This window comes from Anser anser (genome assembly GCF_964211835.1).
Source record: "Anser anser genome assembly, chromosome: 18".
NCBI lineage: Eukaryota > Metazoa > Chordata > Aves > Anseriformes > Anatidae > Anser > Anser anser.
In genome coordinates, this window is record NC_139739.1 from 1,131,779 (window position 1) to 1,147,683 (window position 15,905).

The 15,905-nt window shown below is 63.3% G+C and overlaps 1 protein-coding gene across 2 annotated transcripts in view; it reads right to left on the minus strand.

Annotated features, from left to right (window-relative positions):
* The window catches only part of SEZ6L (seizure related 6 homolog like), a 38,986-nt gene continuing 23,081 nt past the window's right edge, over positions 1-15,905 (minus strand). Inside the window, exons 2-17 of one of the 2 annotated variants that reach the window (XM_083803356.1) lie at positions 15,128-15,814; positions 14,710-14,843; positions 10,189-10,381; positions 9,554-9,739; positions 9,241-9,406; positions 8,180-8,346; positions 7,050-7,244; positions 6,830-6,968; positions 4,484-4,680; positions 3,342-3,536; positions 2,914-3,105; positions 2,512-2,706; positions 1,817-1,849; positions 896-1,007; positions 654-756; positions 1-378 (exon numbers count right to left, since the gene is read on the minus strand). In XM_083803356.1, the coding sequence (XP_083659482.1) occupies positions 349-378; positions 654-756; positions 896-1,007; positions 1,817-1,849; positions 2,512-2,706; positions 2,914-3,105; positions 3,342-3,536; positions 4,484-4,680; positions 6,830-6,968; positions 7,050-7,244; positions 8,180-8,346; positions 9,241-9,406; positions 9,554-9,739; positions 10,189-10,381; positions 14,710-14,843; positions 15,128-15,814 (2,924 nt within the window). In that variant the 3' untranslated portion in view covers positions 1-348. Of the gene's footprint in view, positions 379-653; positions 757-895; positions 1,011-1,816; positions 1,850-2,511; positions 2,707-2,913; positions 3,106-3,341; positions 3,537-4,483; positions 4,681-6,829; positions 6,969-7,049; positions 7,245-8,179; positions 8,347-9,240; positions 9,407-9,553; positions 9,740-10,188; positions 10,382-14,709; positions 14,844-15,127; positions 15,815-15,905 lie in introns of both variants that reach the window. The other variant, XM_083803355.1, reaches the window with a different exon arrangement.

Here is a 15,905-nt window from a genome sequence, read left to right on the forward strand (position 1 = left end):
TTGCAATGGAGACGTTTTTAATTTTTAACAACAAAAGTACTGCAAAACCCCTCTGTGCGTGCATGGCCGGTGCGGGGGGGGTGCAGCGCACGGGGCTCGGCCCCCCTCTGCCGCTGCTGCCTGCACCGGGGTCCAGGCAGACCCCGGGGCTCTGCAGCACACCTATCGCAGTTTAAATAGAATAAATACAGTGAAGAAAACAGTAAAATCTTCAATAAAGAGGCAAAAGGAAAGACAACAGCAGGTCCAGGGGTCCAACCAAACTCCACGTAGTCTCTGGATTAGTTACTGAGGAAGTTCTATGAGAGCACATTAAGTTCGCAGCTGGAGACTCTCGTAGCGCCGTCTTTATATCGAAACTTCGTATTCTCTGGTTTCCTGAAAAGAAGGAAAAGCCGTTTTAGGGCAGCAGCCGCGTTCTGGGATAAGCACCCCATCCCCGGGGGGCAAGAGGCGCTCCAGGGGTCCCTTTGCTCCCCGGGGTGGTCCCCTCCCTGCCCGGCCCAGGGTTTTTGCGAGCCTCCGGGGCCGCTCACGGTTTGTCCGCTCGCTCCCTGAAGTCCTGATGCTGCACGCGCGGCAAACCCTTTGAAACCCTTTGCTCCCAGCCAGCGGAACAGCCCCCAGGGGGTGAGGGGCCCAGCAGCACTCACCCCTGTCTCATAGATCGGGTTGTCGAACTCCGTTTCTACCGTGATCTGGCTGTAGGGGTGCGAGTACATGAGGGGCAGGCGGAGGCTGGAGTAGTACCGGCACCTGCGGGGCGATGCCAGAGTCACCCGGCTGCACGGCGCTGGGCAAACCCCAGCCCGCACCCACCCCGTCCTCCCGCGGGACCCCAGGTGACGCTCGACAGCCCCGGGTGGTCCCCGGGGGGGGCCCTGCAGGGCCCTACCTGGTGATGTAGATGTACGCTCCCCCCAGCAGCAGGGAGATGATCAGCACCGGGATGAAGATGGCTAAGGCCATGTTTCCCCCCTCGAGCGATGTCTCCGCAGCAGCTTCTGCTACTAAAAGGACGAGATCTCACACGCGGGTTTATGCCCAGCACCCGGTGCCCCCCCTCTGCCTCCGCTCCTGCCCTCGCTCCTCGCCCAGGTGACGTCTGCCTGGGCTGGAGGCACCCGCAGGAGCCCGCTGCTCCTCCCCAGGCAGTCTCGGCGCTTTTTTTGTTTGTTTGTTTGTTTTTAATTGGTGGGAACAGAAGTGCTGGGGTACTAACAGGCTGCCTCCTGTTCTTACCCCGCCATCAGAGGGGTTCCAAAGAATGTTTATCAATATGCTGATAGGCACCTTATAAATATAAATATAAATATGGATATAAATATGGATGTAGATATAGATATAAATATATAGAGATATATAGATATATATATAGATATATAGATATAGATATAGATATAGATATAGATATAGATATAGATATAGATATAGATATAGATATAGATATAGATATAAATATAAATATAAATATAAATATAAATATAAATATAAATATAAATATAAATATAAATATAAATGTTCTGCAGGGTTGCACCAGTCCTCCCAGGAGCTCAAGGTGCCAGACAGCCCCCCTCAGCAAACAGGGCTGAGGGCACACACCGGGGCGCACTGCTCAGGTCCTTCGGTGCCCCCCACGTGCACGCAGCGCTTACTGCACCGGTTTCAGCCCAAGCACCTCTGCTGGGGTGCCGTGGGGTTTTAGGCTGGGGAGCACCTGGGGGTGCCAGGCGGTTGGAGGGGGGGCTCAGCTCCCTGCAGGGAGAGCTCTGCACGCTGAGCTGTGCAAGGGGCTCAGCCAGCAGGTGTCACTCACCTTCCAGAGCGTGCTCAAAGCTGTCCTGGTTCACTGGAAGAGAAACGGGGAGTTACTGGTAGGGAACTGGGCTTGCACTGCCTGCTGGCTGCTTTCGGTGTTCTACCTGCTGAGGATTCACTGCCCCAGCCTGTGGCTGCCGTGGAAGTTAGAGCCGGGAAAGCACGGGCCTGAGCTCCCCATACCCTGTGGGTCCCAAACTGCTGCAGGCGTTCAGCTTTTAACAAGCAGTCAGTCTGTGTAAGTGCACGCACGGCGACTGAGCAGGCTGTGCAAAAAGACAGCAGCAGGATGGCTCTGCCTGGGCTGCTCTACCCTCCGGAGTGCCACTGCTTGAGAGCATTTCCATGTAATTAGGAATTAAGCAGGAATTAAGAACAAGCCATCCCTGCAGCTTAGTGGCAACAGGAGGGCCCTCCACGTCCAGAAGGCACACTGCAACCGGAGCCCGCTCAGACCAGCGCCAAGGGTAGCTCCCAGGGCCGACCTCTCCCGCCTCAGCCCACGTGGACACCCGGGGGAAGCGTCGCTGCTCAGCCTGGGCAAACGGCTCCGGGCAGAGCAGCACGAGGAAAGCAAGCAGACAGCCCAGCGCACCCCATGTGGTGGCCACGGGCTGGGCTCCCCCTCCCCGGGCCAGCCGAGGGTGCCCGGCACAGACGCAGGTTGCCCCCGCGCCCCCGCTGTGCCGCTACCTTTGCAGATGGGCAGGGGGCCGCTCCAGTGCGACGGCTGGCCCAGGATGCACTTGATGGTGACCTCCCCCATGAGCTCGAAGCCCTCGTAGCACATGAAGGTCAGGGACTCGCCGGGCAGGTAGAGGCGCTTGTAGAGTATTTGGTAGCCGTTTTCCGGCAGTCCCGGGTTGTCGCACGCCAGCGACTCCTCGGCTGGGAGGGAACGACACACCCCGGGTGAGCCCAAGGGCTGGGGAAGCAGCTCCTGAGATCGCACCCAGCCTGCCTGCAAGCAGAAACCCTGCACCACTGCAGCTGGCTGGGCACGGTCGTGGTGCAGGGAAGGTCCCAGAGCCCCCAGGAGTGGAGGAGCCGAGTGGCAGGGCAGGAGGAGAAGCTGCCCCACCGCAGCGGACTTACAGACACAGTGCGGGAGCCGCGAGGTCCAGATGGGCGTCCCCGTCTCGCGGCTGTAGCAGGTCAGCAGCGAGCTGCCCTCCAGCACGAAGCCGGGGTTGCAGGTGTACTGGATGGTGGTCCCCACCAGCAGCACCGGGTCGGAGATGAAGCGGGTCGAGTGCTCCACCTCCCCCGGGTCCGTGCAGTACATAACTGGGGAAAAGAGGCCGTCGGGGTCATGAGCTCGGGGCTGCGACCCGGCAGCCGCTGCAAAGGGGACAAGGTGTGGGTCCTGGGGACGTGGTGGGGGTCCTGGGGACGTGGTGCGGGTCCTGGGGACGTGGTGGGGGTCCTGGGGATGTGGTCGGGATCCTGGGGACACGGTGGGGACGGCCAGCACATCGCTCAGGGCCGGCGGAGCAGAGCAGGGCAGTGCAAGGGGCACTTACTCTTTTCGCAGAAGGGGGGGTCGCTGCTCCAGCTGAGGTCCCACTGGCAGGTGAGGGTGTCGCTCCCCACGATGTCGTACCCCGGGTCGCACTGGTAGGTGATCTTGGCCCCTCGCACCAGCTCCGTGTGCGACGTGGTCTTCCAGCCGTTCTGGATCTCGGGCAGGTCGGAGCAGGAGTCGTTGCGGGACACCTCTGCAGGCAGACGGAGGTGCTGGCTGCCACTCCCGGAGCTGCTGCCCAGGGACACGCGGCTCCTTGCTGGGTGTGCAGCCCTCCCTACAGCTCTGCGGCCCCGTGCACTGCAAGCAGCCCAGCCGGCAGCCCAGGCTGTGCGGGGTATCCTCTGGGCAGGGGGAAGGGGCAGCCGGGGGGGGTCTTTGAGTCTCCCTGACTTCTGACCCTCAAGTCAGGCCAGGGCTGTGCTGATGAAGGCAGTGCCTTCCCTGGGGTCTGTACGAAAAGAGCAACCCGGGAACGCCCGGCTCTGTTCTGACTGCAGGCGCATGACACCAGCGGTGCAGCTGCTGCTGATGAGCTGGGCTGCTCCGGGGAGGGTCTCCTGCAGGCAGAGCCTGGCCGAGCGCTGCAGCGGGGACCCGGGGCCGTGCAGGTGACGCGCGCTGCAGCTCACTCTGTTTGCTCTAACTGGGGCTGTTGGCAGCAGAAGGGGAACGCGCTTGGAAGAAGCCTGCCGGGGGAAGACAGGCGGGGAGGGAGGCAGGCAGCGAGACTGCAGGCAGCCGGGGCAGGAGAGCCCTTCCAGTCCTTGTCCCTTCCTCGGGCACCCGCTCTGGCAGATGTGGCTGTGCCAAAGGACGAGGTGAACAGACGTCTCCAGGTGTCGTGCAAGCCGTGGCCAGAGCAAGGAGGTGGGGACATCTGGAGCCCACATAGGGACCGGCTTTAGTGACCTCCCCTGGACGGTGCGTCACTGCAGTGCCTCGGTGCCATCAGCTCTGTGCCCGACAGAGTGTGTGTGTGCGTGCAGGAGTCCTGCACCCCTATTCCCTGCAGTTTTTCTCTCCCTGTTCTGCTCTGCAGTTGCACTGGGCCCAAAATGCCACTGCCCTCTTGCAGAACCAGCCTGGAGCAGCTGCACGTTGCGGTGCCCTGTGCCCACCGCCCCCCTCACCCCTTACCTATGTAGTTCATGATGAATCCTTGCCCCTTCCCGAAGATGAGCCCAGCGGGGTCAGAGTGGAACTGGATGGTGAGGTCGGGGCTGGACGAGTAGAGCTTCTGGGGGCCGCTGCTGCCGACGTACTGCCCCAGGATGCGGGCGGTGAGCTCGTCCCCGTCGTAAATGGTGAGGATGTCGCTGTTGGTGAGGTTCAGGCTGGAAAGCAGAGCTCGGTCAGCTTGGGCAGGCGGTCGGCCGCACGCCGTGGTGCGGGACCGAGGGGCGGCGAGGTGACCTGCTGCCCCAGCGCCACCCACACCCCTTCCTAGGGCTCGGCCCTAGGGCTGCCTGTCCCCAGGGGGTCAGCACCGCTCCTCCAGCGGCAGCCCCACCGCCAGCCCCGGCCCCAGCTCCCTGCTGCGGCTGCTGAGGAGGGTCCGAGCATCCAGCCTCCCAGCATCCCTGGGCCAGCATCCCCAGGGGAGCAGCACCGGCTCCGTGGGGCTGGGGGGACCCCCGCCATGCCCCAGCCGCAGCAGGGAGCGGTGTGGGGCCGCCCATGGAGCTGGGGGGCTGGGGGCGGCGGGGAGGGCACGGGGGGAGGACAGAGAGGGAGAAAAGACAGGGAGGGAGGGCAGGGAGGGCAGAGAGAGGGCAGGGAGGGAGGACAGGCAGGCAGCAAGCCCTGCTCCTGAGCCAGCAGCGCAGGGCCGGCCACATCCCCCGTCCACCCCGCTTGCAGCACGGATGGGGCTGTCCCCAGCTGCCCCCCAAGCAGGAGGGGACAAAAGGCACTGGCAGGGACAGAAGGGCTCTCGCCTCTCTCCCCAGCAAAGGGCACACGAGTCCGCTGCTCCTCGCCGTCCTGCCCAGTCCTGCCGGCCAGCAGGGCTCACCAGCACCGGGAGCACACCCAGCGCCCAGCTCACGGAGGGACAGGGGCTGGGACACCGCGTCCTGCCCTTCCCCGTGGGCAGGGCACAGCACCAGGGTGCTCCGGCCCAACAGGAGACGTCTCCACCAGGTTTGAGGCTGAAGCAACCTCCCCTGCTAAGCCCGGGCTCCTGCCCATGGATGTCCTGTGCAATGGCCCAAGCAAGCATCCTCGTAGCACCCTGGGGCCAGAGCTGGTGCTGCCCTCACCCAGCCCCATGCAGGGTGGTGCTGGGGTGCTGCAGCCAGGCTCCCGGCAGGATCCGGCCACCTGCATCTGCTCAGTACCCGTGGGCCCGGGACGTGTTCGGTCACCGCAGGACCCCTGCCCTGCACATCCGTCCGTCTAATTCGGCCTTGTTTGGAGACGCCTGAGCTGATCCCCAAACATTTTATTAAGAATGTTCTTGGAAGGCGCCCAGTTAATCCCCATGGCAAGCTGACATTTGTAGTAAATCTCTGCTTTCTGTCAAACATGATTTTCTCGGTGACATTTATGTTTGATGACTTCAAATCGCCTGGCCTCCAGTTCTGCTCAGCCCAAGCGCCCACAAATCCGGAAGAGCTGCGCTGGGAGCTCTGACTTGTGATTTTTACAGAAAGCCTTAAAACCTTTATGACTCTAAGCCCATACTTGAAAAAACGCCCTCCCTCTTGAAAACCCAAAACAGCACTGGAGGAGATTCCCTTTGCTTGGGCAGCCTTATCACGCCAAAGGCTCCCCCCCGGTGCCAAAACCCACTGCCCTCCGAGCACCCAGAGGTGCGGTGAGGACGCGGTGCCTGCCCCCGCCTGGGCAGAGGCGGCTGGGGGCTGCCCCAACACGAGGAGCTCCTGAGCAGCACGGGTGGGCAGGCAGTTGGAGGGGAACTGGTGCATTTGGTGAAGCGATGCAGGAGCAAGAAGGCAGCACAGGGGAGCTGGGCAGAGCCTCGCCTGCCTCCTCACCCCCCCGTTTGCCTCCCCGCGCCGCCTGCATCACATCAGCCCAGGCACCCAGCTGAGGTTTCCTCCTCGTGGATCTCCCCAGGCTTTCCCAGCCCCGGATGAACCAGCTCACGATGAGGCTGTGCTTTGCTCTGAGCTGCGCGTGGCTGCGTCCTGCTGTGGCGCTGCTCCCACAGGCTTTGCTGGGGAAAGGCCCAGGAGCCATCTCAGGAGCAATTAACTATGGATGGGTGCTGCAACGCGATGGGTGCTGCAAGGCAATGGAAGCTGCAAGGCGATGGAAGCTGCAAAAGCACTTTGAATTTCTGGAGCAGCACTTGGTGCCTCCCTCTGGGTGCTGAGCACACTGCAGGGGATTAGAGAAGCACCGAGGGGGGAGAACAGAAGCAGAGCTGGCCCCTGGGCGGGGGGATGCTGCAGCGGAGCGGGCTGGGCCGGGCAGCGGCAGGGCAGGGCCATGCAGCGGTGCCCGGGAACTACTCACAGCTGGACGTCCAGGAACAGCCGCTTCTCCTCGCCCACGTGCACCCTCCAGATGCAGTCCTCTCCCTCCGCGTAGGGCTCCGGCCAGTTGGGGGACAGGATCACCCCGGCCACGGCCGTCAGCTCCCCCCCGCACGTGGCTGCAGGAGAGGCAGGCAGGGTCAGACGGTGCCCGTGGCATCGGTGCAGGGCCCGGTGTCGCCCCGTGGCGGGTCACTCACCGCGGCACAGCGGCTCCGTGTCGTTCCAGTAGGGGTCCCGCATGTTGACGCACTCGATGACGGCGGGGCCCTGCTCCAGGGAGTGCCCGGGGTCACACGTGAACTCCACGGTGGTGCCCAGGTTGTAGGTGGGGTCGGAGGTGGTGAAGTTCCCGTTCTGAATGTAGGGCTCGTAGCAGTGGCCCCGCTCGAAGGCTGTGAGAGAAACCCCCCGGGTAGTGGTGCGGGCACGGAGCCGGCTGGGGACGGCGCTGCCTCCCAGCTCCTCGACCCTCCCCGCTTCCGGCTTCAGGGGTGCTGGAGGAGCCCCGGGGCTCTGCCAGGAACCTGTCCCTTTGTTCCCACCACGCACAGCCACGCTGCCACACGAATGGCCTCTCCCACGGTGTACTTCAGGATTAACAACCACTTATCTGTCCTGAGCCACGCAGGCTTAACCAAACCCCGCTTCTTCCTCTGGGAAGGAGTGAGGGCGCTGGGTCCTACCCCCCTGACGCTGAGAGGGCTGTGGGTGGCAGGCACGAGGGGGCCAGCATGGTTTGACGGCTCGCCAGGAGCTTTTGGAAGTGTAAAAGTATAGCTGTTAACTCTGGGCACAGATCATTACACTTCAGAAATGTGGGACTTAAATAACAGCCGGGCGACTCAAACAGCACGAGGAAAGGATTTTGCAGGAGCCATCACAAGAGCTTTTGACACCCAGCGTGACGGATGCGGTGACCACGGGAGGGCAGGCGACGTGCACAGGGCAGGGGTCAGGACAAGCCCGGCCCTGCGTGGCACCGAGGGACGGGGACAGACGGGGCCTTTGGCCGTGGGGGCTGCGCACCTCCCACAGCCTGCCGGCATTTTCGGGTCAGGTTCGGAGGAGCCCTGTGCCAGGCACACAGACACCTCCCACAGGCACTACGCTTACCAACACGGCCCTCTGTTGGAGCAAACGGGATCTCACTATTCCTGTTTCTTGCTAGGGGAACGCATTCCCCAAAGCCGCCGCAGCCACAGGAGGTTCGCAGAGCCCTGCGTGCCCAGCGCCACGGGGACGGCAGCGCACGGAGCACGGGGGCTGGGACCCCTCCTGCAGCCCCCACCACCCGCTGCCCTCGGGTCTGCCGCGACGGGGGGGTCACCTTCGAAGCGGATGTTGAAGGCGGTGGCGGCGGCGGGCTCCTCGGCGAGGAAGTCGATCCGGATGGAGGAGCCGTCGCTGATCACCCCCTCGAAGGGCACGCTGTCGGCTCGCAGCGAGTCGTAGAGCACGGCGGAGCGGTTGGAGTCCCCGCTGTACACCACCATCCTGCGCCGGGACACACAGCGCGTTATGGAGGGGAGATCTGCCAGGTCCCTGCGGGGACAGCACCGCTTCCCTGGCCAGCCCCGGACCTGGCTCCCGGCCCCTGGGACCCGCTCCCAGGGAAGGAGGCACTGGGGGACGTGGTGCCTGCTGGGGATGGGGACACACGGGCCTGCAGGGGACCCAGCCCTTCCTCCTCGCACCAGCGCCTGCTCCCCGGTGCGCCCAGAACACGGCGTTTTAAAGAAATCATGCAAACAAAATTTCACCAACCAGAAAAGTCTCTTTTACTGTGCCATAAACAGGAGCTTTATCCTTTGGCTTTCCTACAAGCCATAAACCTGCTTTACTGCCTGTTGCCAGACCGGATTCTAACGCTCTTTAAACACAAGCATCAGTGCCATAAGTGTGCGCTTTCTGTTACGGATGCTGACGGCCCGGGACCTGCAGCTTCTCGTGCCCTGGTGAAGAGCAGTGCTGGGCACAGGGTGGTCAGGGCGAGGAGAGGCCGAGCGTGACCCCGCACGCTGCAGCACCCTGCACGTGGCGAGGGCAGGACACCTGCATGACCCCCCCAGCACCAGGAGCATGTCCTCAGGACAGCAAGCAGCTCTTTTTGCTCAGAGACCTTGCCTCCTGAGTGCTTGAATGCCTCAGCCAGGACCCTCCTCTCCTGCACCAGGACCTTCCTCTGCCCCCTCCTCACCAGGTCTCCTCCCGGCGCTGCCCCCGGGACACCCACAGCCCTGGCACCAGGAGGGCAGGAGGTGGGGCTGAGCCCAGCCGGGGCTTCCAAGCTTTGGTGATACTTGGGCAGCACCCAAAAAACTCTCTGCTCCTCACCCTGAGCAGAACAAAGCTCGGCGCAGACCCCACCGCGGGCTCCCAGCACCTCACCTGTCCTTCTCGGTCAGCAGCAGCTTCTCGAAGTGGAGGTGCAGCTTCTGGCCCGGGGGGGCCCCGATGGTCCACACGCAGTACATGCTGCTCGACTGGTTGCCCGTGTAGCTGGGCGAGAGGACGCGGCCGATGGTGGCGTTGTGCACAGTGCCGCCGCAGGGCGCTGCCAACGCAGAGCACGGGCGAGGTGAGGGCAGGGGCAGGGGGCCGTGCGCTTATTTATGGGGGGGGCTTCTGCACCGCAGAGGGGGGAGACGCCCCGCTGAGCTCAGCGGGGAGCCGACACCCCCCCAGCCAGCAAGGCTCGTACCTGAGCAGATCGGTTCTGGGCTGCTCCAGTGAGGCCGGGAGGCGTTGATACACGTGAGCACCTTGGGGCCCTGCAGCTCATAGCCCAGGTGGCAGTGAAAGTGGGCGATCCCCCCCGAGTGCAGGTCCATGACGGTGACCTCTCCGAAGTCGGGTCTCCGTGGGAAGCTGCAGCTCAGCATGAACACTGGAACGACACCGCACGGCTCGAGGCTGGGCTGCTCCAAGGCACCCCGTGGCCGGGGCTGAGCACCGAGGGCGTGGTGGATGCGCCCGCGGTGCCAAGGGCAGCGCCCGCTGCGGGGCCGGCTGCACCCCGCCGCTGCTTTTCCACCTGTTACTGCTTTTGGGCAGACCCAGTTTCTATTTTAGAATAAATTTGCTTGAACACATGCATTTTTTATGGCTTCTCAAGGAAAAAATAGACATTTAGTCAGAGTCTGTGCAGCAAGAGCTGCCGAATGGGGACAGCAATGGGGCGAGGAGCACAACCACCGCGGCGCATGTCAGACCCTCTGCTCCAGGGCACCACGGAGGCTGCTGCTCGCTCCTGCCCTGGCTGGTGCACGGCCTCGGGGGGCAGAGCCCAGCACGTTCCCACCCCGCGGGGCCGAGGAGCCGGCGGGGGGCACCTACCCTGGTAGTGGAGCTGGAAGGTGCCCACCGCCTCGTCCTGGAAGGTGCGGAAGTAGACGGAGATGGTGTTGGTGGGGCTGCGGATCACCTGGCCCTCCACCAGCAGCGTCTGGTTGGCCAGCACCACCAGGCTGTCGTCGTCCACGCCGCGGATGGAGAGCACCTCGCCGTCCGACAGGTTCACGCTCTTCACCTGGTGGGAGCAGAGAGCTGTGAGGCTGCGGGGGTGAAGGCGGCCGTCCCGGGGGGCCGTGAGCACGGCCACGTCCCAGCCCCAGGCACACACAGCTGCCGCGTGTCGTGCTTGCTTGATACGCTTTTTGAGGTCGGATGCACTTGTGCAGCACAAGTGCCACCAGAGCAGAGCTCTTCTGTCGGGCCCGGGGCTTGCCTGCACTCACACCAGGAACCCTCCCCGGGGTCCTGCACCCGGAGCGGGTGGGGAGTCACAGCAAACGTGCCTAATGAGCAGTCCCCAAAGGCTTTAATTATTATTTGGAAAAAGCTGAAGAAGTAACCTCACATTTGCATTTCACGTCCATTTAGCTTAATAAATGGGCTCATATTTCAGCAGAAAGATGCTCATCAGATCATTTGTTTCCTTAAGTGTGCGAGGACCAGGGCTCTATATTTAGCGCACACCGCAGCCTCAGCCTGTAATTGCACACCCTCCCGGCGATGTTGTGACTGGGAGGGTTTGTTGCTGTTGTCACCAGCGTGCCCGTCTCCCCACCCCGCTGCACGCAGCGCAGATGTGCGGCTGCCGCACGAGCACGGCGCCAGGGCGCTTTGGCGGCGCGTGGCAGGAGCTGCGTGGAGCCATCCCATGTGCAGCCCCCCCGATCTGCGGGCAGAAGCAAGGCTTCCTCGGGAGGAACGGCACCGAGCCTGCCCCGCTGCTCCCTCCCTGCCCCTGAGCACTACGCGGTGCCAGGAACAGCCCCGGCCTCACCTCATTGCCTTTGCTGGAGTTGGTGCTGCAGCACAGGGCTGAGCAGGGGCAGAGCCAGCCCGGGTCCAGCCTGGGCCGTGCTTCTAACCCAGGAGCTGCCTTTGCCCTATTTTGCAGCAGGCAGCCTCCGGTGCAGGCAGAAGACTTGCCCCGGCAGAGGAGGGCAGCCCCGGACCAGACAGCCGCACGCGAGTTCCTCGCCTCCAGGTTTTGTGCTGGGAGCGTGGCTTGCCTGGCACGCCGTGCGCACGCATCACACCTGGCTCAGATGTGCTCGCTAACAAGCGGGGTGAATTATCCATCGCCGGGGATGAGTTATTTGGAGTTCGGGATCCAAGAGCAGCTAAGTGGCTCCGCGCCGCGCTAATGACTTCCCTCCAGCTCTCGCTGGGGCAGTTTTGCTTCCTGAGCCTGGTCTGAATCACTGCACAGCCGTTTCCAGGGTTTCTAACACATTTTGTTCTGAAATCAAAGACAAACCTGTTCCCCAGCTAGCTTCCTCCGGTGACGGCTGGCATCAGACAGGCTGCCCAGCTCCGAGCCGCTCCAGCACATCAGGAAGCGGACACTGCGGGGTGCCACCAGAGCACAGCAGCTGAGGACACCCGGGCAGCTCGGCTCTGCCACCATCTCCTTGCCTCCCTCAACCAGCTCTGCCTTTGGGGAGGGGGGACATGGGGCAGACGGAGCCCAGAGGAGCAGAGGAAGGCGCAGCGTTCCCCTGGAGCCGCGGTGTCCCCAGCCCCTTTGCGGGTGCCACGGGGCGCAGGCACCGCTCCGCCGCCCGCCCAGCCCCGCTCAGCCAGGCCGGGGCGTGGGGACATCACGGAGAGAGAGGTGGCAGGGCCGGGTCGCGGGCACCCCCAGGGGACCCCTTCCTTTCCGGAGCAGCCGGCAGCTCCAGACGAAGGCGGTGGCCGTGCGCCAGGGACCGTCAGCCGCTGCGAAAGGCTCCATATGCACCGCTTCCTGCCAGGGGCTGCGGAGGAAAAGTTCCTGCTCCGATCGGAGACGGAACCCGTGTCAGCTCCTAAAAAGTCTGCTGGGAAGCCAGGAGGGATCCTTAACTCAGACTGGCAGGCTTGCTCACCCACTAGAAAATCTCTTTAGGGAAATTCTATTTCCTGCCAAGAAAATTCAAGATTTAAATAAATAAATAAATAAATACAATTTCACAAAATATTCTTGGAGCTGGCAGCTCTGCCACTCGAGCTGCTGCAGGGCCCTGGCCTGGGCAGGGATGGAGCTCGGCGGGGCCCTGCAGGATGCTGTGAGCACCAGTGCAGCGCAGGGATGCTGGGGACACTGCCTGCAACGGCCCTGGCAGCCCCAGCACCGCGCTGACACCCCGCGGGACAGCCAGGCTTTGTGCCCGCTCGTCACCAAAGGCAGATCTCAGCCGTACTCCAGGGGGTTCAGGATCTGCCCTCAGGGAAGCAGAGGGGCCTCGTGCACTGCTCCCAGCGCAGCCGAGGAGCAGCCCAGGGTCGTTCCCAGCCTGCCTCCACGCAGGGCTGCGATGCTGCGGCTGCTTGCGCCAGCACCAGGCTCTCCAGTCCCAGGAGCCCCGTGGCTCCCTGGTGCCCCGCTCCGGGCCGGAGAGCCCTGCCCCACGCCTCCCACCCTGCATGGCCTCCCCTGCTCATCTCCACTACAGGGGCTGGGAATTTAATCAAAATCATTTAAACATTAACCAATTGTCCCCGGCACTGTGAGGCAGCTGAGGAAGTTGCACCGTGTTACTTCAGCACCTGCCCGATGTAATTAGCCTCGGAGCCGCTGAAGCTCGCGGTACGTGGATGTGTAAAGAACCGAAAAGTGATGCAGGAGTCCGGCGGTGCCAGGCGAGGCACGGGCAGCACCAGGGGTGTGGGGGCTGTCTCTGCCGGTGCTGCCCCCCAGCTAGGGATGGGCAGTGGTGCCCACTGCCTCCAGCCCCTCCAGCCCACCCTTCTAGTGGGAAATAAAGCGTAATTAGGACCACCGACTGCCAGCATGCCCACGCTAATTACGCCCCAAAGTGCAAGCAGGAGAGGGGCACAGAGCAAGTCCATCCCCCCTGGTACCAGGCAGGAAACTGAGGCAGGGTGTAGGGGTTGTCCCCGGCCCCATCCCCTGCCGTTACCAGCACCAAGCACGGCGTGGGCAGGGCCCGCTCCAGGCAGGCTGTGCCCAGGCAGTGCAGTCCCGCTTCCGTGATTTCATTTGTCTGGAAGCCTCAGAAGCAGCAGCAAAACAAAATGCGAGGCTCGGGGGGTGGGGAGGCTAATTTTACGCTCCATTAGAATCTCAGCTTACAACGGGAGCAAGGTCAGGAGCGGTGTCACCCGATGGGTTATGGACAGCAGCGAGTTTACAGCGGCGCAGGCTGTCCCTAGCACCCTGAGGATTTGGGGAGGCAGGGTTACTGCCACGGGGAAGTGGCTGAGACATGCACAAATGGCAGTGCCTGGCCCCGTGCCACCACCATCGCTGCGCCGTGCCGCTGGGACCCGGGTAATGTCCCCACTGGGGCTCGACCCGTGGCCACGGCCGCACCACGAGGCCAGGCCCTCGCATGTGCCAGCCGAGGGGGTGGCACGGACCAGCTCGCTGGAACTGCTGCTCTTTTTAACGCCCGTGCTTGGCTACACAGATTAAAAGTTAATGCATTTTAATTGGATACAAATTGTGACATGGGGAGAACACAGGAACAACAAAAGACGGCAGAGCAGAGCACAGAGCCTGAACCGACGGTGTCTGAAACGTGCCGAGGGTGCTTGGCGGCTTCCCCTGCCCCTCCGCGCTGCTCCCCAGCACCCCCCAGCCTTCACCAGGCTTTAAGGCATTTGCACAGCGCCTGCTGGGGGGGCCCTTCCTGATGGTGTGCCGCAGCCTGCCCTTGCTGCATGCTCTGCACTCCCCTGAAAACCAGCCCGTAGCATTTACAGACCCCTTCCCACGTAAACGTAGCCCTGGTTCCCCAGCTCAGCACGCAGTCTGCACGGTGTGTGATGCCTGCTTGCATCGTGTGCAATGCCCGTTTGCATGGTGTGCAATGCCCGTTTGCATGGTGTGCAACGCCCATTTGCACGGTGTGCAACGCCCGTTTGCATGGTGTGCAATGCCCGTTTGCATGGTGTGCAATGCCTGCTTGCACACGTGGTTTCACTGCCAGCCATCAGGCACGTGGCCCCGCACCAGGGCAGGAGTTTCTCAGAGCCTGTCTGAGCAATGCTGGCTGGGGAGGGGACGTGTCGGCCTCGCTGCTTCGCCCCTTCCCACGAGGGCTGAGCGTCTCTTTTGCAGATCGCCTGGCAGCACCTCATTGCTAAATTAATTGTATGGCATTTTAGCGCTTTGATCATAGCTGACGTTCAGGATGTACCAGTTCCCTCGTACAGTTTATTTATTACACAGCCTAAGAAAACTATCTATTTTTTTCTCCAGGACAGGCGCTTTTAGCAAGCGCAGGAGCCCAGGGTGGCTGTGCCTGCTCCTGCCCACAGCCTGCTGAGCCTTTGCTGCCCTGGTGCAGGGGGGTCGAGCCGTGGTGGCCTCCCCCCCCCGCCCCCCGACGCACTTCTCACCTGCAGCTCCACGCCGTAGCCCGTGTAGACGGTGACGTTGTAGGTGCACTCCAGGTAGCTGTGCAGGGGCAGCGGGGGGTAGTCGGTGGAGTCGATGTAGCCCTCGGGGTCATAGAAGCTCACGCTGCAGCGGACTGGGGGGGGGGGACGCACGTCAGACACTGCCCTGGGGGCCAGGCTGGCCCCGCCAGCAGCATGCACCCACCCCACCTCTTTTTGAGTGGAAAACCACTGCTAAGGAAGCAACCCTTCTCACCGGAGGCGCTCGGGCACTTCTGCAGGGCAGCTTTTGGGGAAACCCACGCCCCCGAAGCGCGGAAGGTTCCAGGTGGCCCCAGGACGCCAGTGAGCAGAGCTGCCCCCCGCCGCTGCTGGAACCCCCCCGAACCCCCAGCACAGCTTCCCCGTGCCAGCTTACCCGGGGTGGGCTCCGTGGTTATGACGGTGGTGGTGATGATGGTGGAGGTGGTGGTTTCTTGGCTCTCCTCCAGCGTGGAGCCGTTCCCCTCGCTCTCCGCGCTGTCCGTGCGGCCAACAGCAGCCCCCGTGGGAGCCGCGGTCGGGGCCGTGCCGGCATCACCGGGGCCGCTGGGGAAGGGACGAGCGGCCGCCGGCGGCAGGGTGGACGGGGAGATCTGCAGCACGGGGCGGCTGGTCGGGTCCCGGCCCCCCCAGGGCAGCTCGGGAGGGCTCAGCCTCGGTGCGTCCCCCCCAGCTGCTGCCTCTGCCGGCACGGGCGGCTCCTGGGAGGAGACGGGGAGTCTGGCGCCTGGCACGCTCACAGCCTTGGGGGGCCCCGGCAGGGTGGGCTTGGGCTTCAGGTGCTTCCTGGCTGCGTTCGCTTGCTTTGGAGCCAGCAGCTTTTTCTTGACAGTTTGTTTTGCATCAGCCCCGGGGGCGGCAGCGGGTGCCGGGGGGACGTGGCTCCGCGTGGGCAGCGTGGGTGCCTCTGCCGCCGGCTCAGCGCCGTCCTCCGCCGGGGGCAGCAGGTTGAGGGCTGCGCCGTGCCCCGGCCCCCCGGCGCTGCCCACCGCCTCGTCCGCCGGCTGCTCCGCGCCCGGGGGGTCAGGGCTGGCGGGGAGCAGCGCTGCCTCCGGCCTGCCGTCTGCAAAAGAGGGGGGGGAAAGTGGGAATTCGGCGATTCTGGGCATGAAATTACAGCTGTGCCCGCGGCACAAAATCAGCCCCCCAGAGAG